Source organism: Echinops telfairi, unplaced genomic scaffold (assembly GCF_000313985.2).
Source record: "Echinops telfairi isolate 266 unplaced genomic scaffold, ASM31398v2 ScPeMD7_7469;HRSCAF=8507_1, whole genome shotgun sequence".
In the NCBI taxonomy this organism is placed as follows: domain Eukaryota; kingdom Metazoa; phylum Chordata; class Mammalia; order Afrosoricida; family Tenrecidae; genus Echinops; species Echinops telfairi.
Window position 1 is genome coordinate 78,237,008 of NW_022111373.1, and position 2,806 is coordinate 78,239,813.

The following is a 2,806-nucleotide window of genomic DNA, read 5'->3' on the forward strand; positions in this document are numbered from 1 at the left end:
GGATCTTCATTCAGGAATCGCCATCTGCCTCCGCTATTCTACAAACTCCGCTACCCAAACTCGGGGAGCGCTATATGCTAACTCAGCCCCAAACCAAAGGGGCCTACGGGGTGTGTGACTGCACCAGCCCGATGCTGGACCTCCACTACATGAACCTGATTATCAGACCACCATAAAAGCCTCTCAACGAGTCTAGCAGATGCAACGAGGTCCCCCATGGGACTCTCCCAGGTCGCCGGAGATGCGGACCCAGGCAGAGAGAAGCTGCCCTGCCTGCCCTGCAGGGAGGGGAGGTGGAGTCACATGCGGAGCAGCTGCAGCCACAGGGAAGGAGCCTCTCCAGCTGTCCCCGGGGTGAGGTGGCACGCCTGCGACCATCCCCGAGCATATTTTTAGCAAGAGCTTCCTCACTGGCATACGAGGCTCTTCTTTAAAAGGGCTATCATCCAGGGCAGTGCTTCTCCCTGGGGATGCTAGGCACAGGAGAAATGGAAAACATATGTGCCCATTCTGAAAATAGAAACTCAGGGATTAGGTAACACCGAACTTGAAGCGGGGAAGAAACGATTGGTCCTGTTGTGTCGTTTTTTAATTGTAGAGAATTTCAAAGATTTTCAACACTTCACGTAGCTTAATTAGGCAAAGAGAGTTGCAGGCAATTTAATCCTCCAAACTCTAGCTCGTAAGGACGTTTTCCCTAATGAGTGTGAGGCCTGGTGGGGGTGTGGTGTTCACCACCATTCATGGTGGAGATGCACGCTCTGGGAAGATGGGGGTAGAGCAAACACGGGGGGCACTGCCGAGCTCATTCAGACAACAGTGGCACCTGTACATCTCTGATGCCGTGTGTACGTGCGCGTGTGCGTTTAAGGTAAAGTAGGTCTCCTTTTTTATAATGTTCCCTAACAGAAGCCCTGGTGGTGTAGTGGGTTACGAGTTGGGCGGCTACATGCAAGGTCAGCAGTTCCAACCTCCCAGCCACTCCCCAGGAGAAAGAGGAGGCTTTCTGCTCCCATAAAGACTTGCAGTTCTACCCTGTCCTAGAAGATGGCTCTGACTCTGGACCATTCCCAGGAAGAATTACAGTCTTGGAAACTCACCGGGGCTGATCCGCCCTGGCTTGTATGATTGTGTGAGTCGGCACAGACGCGATGGCAGTGAGTTTGGTTTGGTGTATTGGGTTCGCTCCATGGAACGAGTCTGAGTTGAGTTGAATGATTTTAATGACTCCAACGCCAAGGTCTTGCAGCACTGGCCCCGGGTGGGATACAGGTCTTTGAGGCTGCTCGGGACCCGGCACTGTTTCCTTGTGCTGCACACAGGGCCGCTATCAGTCGGAACCGCTATCTACAAGGGCAACCAAAGCTGCGCCCTGTAAGGTTTTAATACGGCATTTGTTCAGCATTCCAATCACAATGTCCTACGTCACAGAACGCTGGTGGAGTTTACACCATGCGTATTGTATTTGCATGAGAACTCTGTACACAACACTTAATTAATTAGGTCTGAGAAACCGCCTAGACCTATTCCCTACATCCTAGCTTTCAGTGTTTAACATATAGATTGAAACAAGTGTTTTGATCAATGAATTTTAACCTAAACACTATAGGGTCCTGGTGGCATCATGGATGACCGGTTGGGTTTTGAACCACAAGGTCAACAGTTCAAGCCTACCAGCCACTCCTTGGGAGAAAGACGAGTTTGCCTGCTCTCCTGAAGACTTGCACCCTAAGAAACCCACAGGGTGTTCTGCTCTGTCCTCCAGGGCCCTTAGGAGTCGGCCGGGACTCGATGGTAGCGAGCAAAAAGAACCTGAACACGACAATGTCGTCAGGAATCTTCCAGCACTCCGCCTTTAGCAGTGCCACCAAACCTCTTACGTGGGTGTGTGTGAGCATGCAGGTGTTCCCAGCTTTCCAAGTCAGTCTGCTCAGTGGATAGAAATGAACTTGAGCGTAAAAGTTATTTTCTCTCATGGACTACAGGGACCCTTCTTGAAAACTCAACAAGTAGAAAGTTATTTCCAAACTGTATGCAGAAAACTGAACTCAGATGTGAGCAAAAGTGAGCTTAGGGGACAATCCCATTGACCTGGGAAGCTGAGCCGTCTAAGCCGCCAACCACCCTTCTAAGCCATGACTGTCTGTAAAGCACACGAGCGCATTTATTCTTGGCGTTCTTCCTGTTTAACAAAACATCAAGCCCTCTCCAAACAGGAGCAAAAGCACTGGCTCCGTTTTGTGTTCCCGGGGTCATTGGGAGATGCACTACAAAGGCCCGGATGCTCACTTACAAGCAGCAGACAGTCCTGGTCCGTCGCTAGGAGGTGCAGGCCCAGCACCAGACCCGAGCGCATCCGTCAAGCCAGGCTCCACACAGCTCTCCTCTGAGGGCGGGCTTACGTCACCCACCCGGGAAGCCTTCACCGCCACTTGCAGGCTCTCAGCTAGGAACAACGAAAGCCGAATAACCGATTAAGGGTGCACACACAATAAACAGTATCGGTAGCGACACCTTCGTCTAGAGGAGGCATTGGCAAGCCACCGATTGGCCTGTGCCGCTTTTGATACGGCCAGGCACGGCTTTGGCATGTTACAAAGGGTCGCTTAAAACACAAAAGTGCACATAAAGCAACACCGGCAACAGACTCCAGAGGTGGCCCGCAAAGCCTCGACTCTCTGTGATCCGGCTCTTCACACAAACAGAGTTCGCTAGCCTGAGATCTGGACCAGGACACTTAGCATCTTTCTACAGTAACAAGTTCCTTCAACGGTGAGGTATAAATCCATGATATTAAAATAAAAAA

At 51.1% G+C, this 2,806-nt stretch overlaps 1 protein-coding gene across 1 annotated transcript in view; it reads right to left on the reverse strand.

Moving 5' to 3' along the window:
* ARHGEF28 (Rho guanine nucleotide exchange factor 28) overlaps positions 1–2,806 on the reverse strand; it is a 152,666-nt gene that overhangs the window by 63,576 nt on the left and 86,284 nt on the right. The window contains exon 17 of the mRNA XM_045285225.1: positions 2,294–2,446. Coding sequence (XP_045141160.1) covers positions 2,294–2,446 — 153 coding nt within the window. The remainder of the gene's footprint in view (positions 1–2,293; positions 2,447–2,806) is intronic.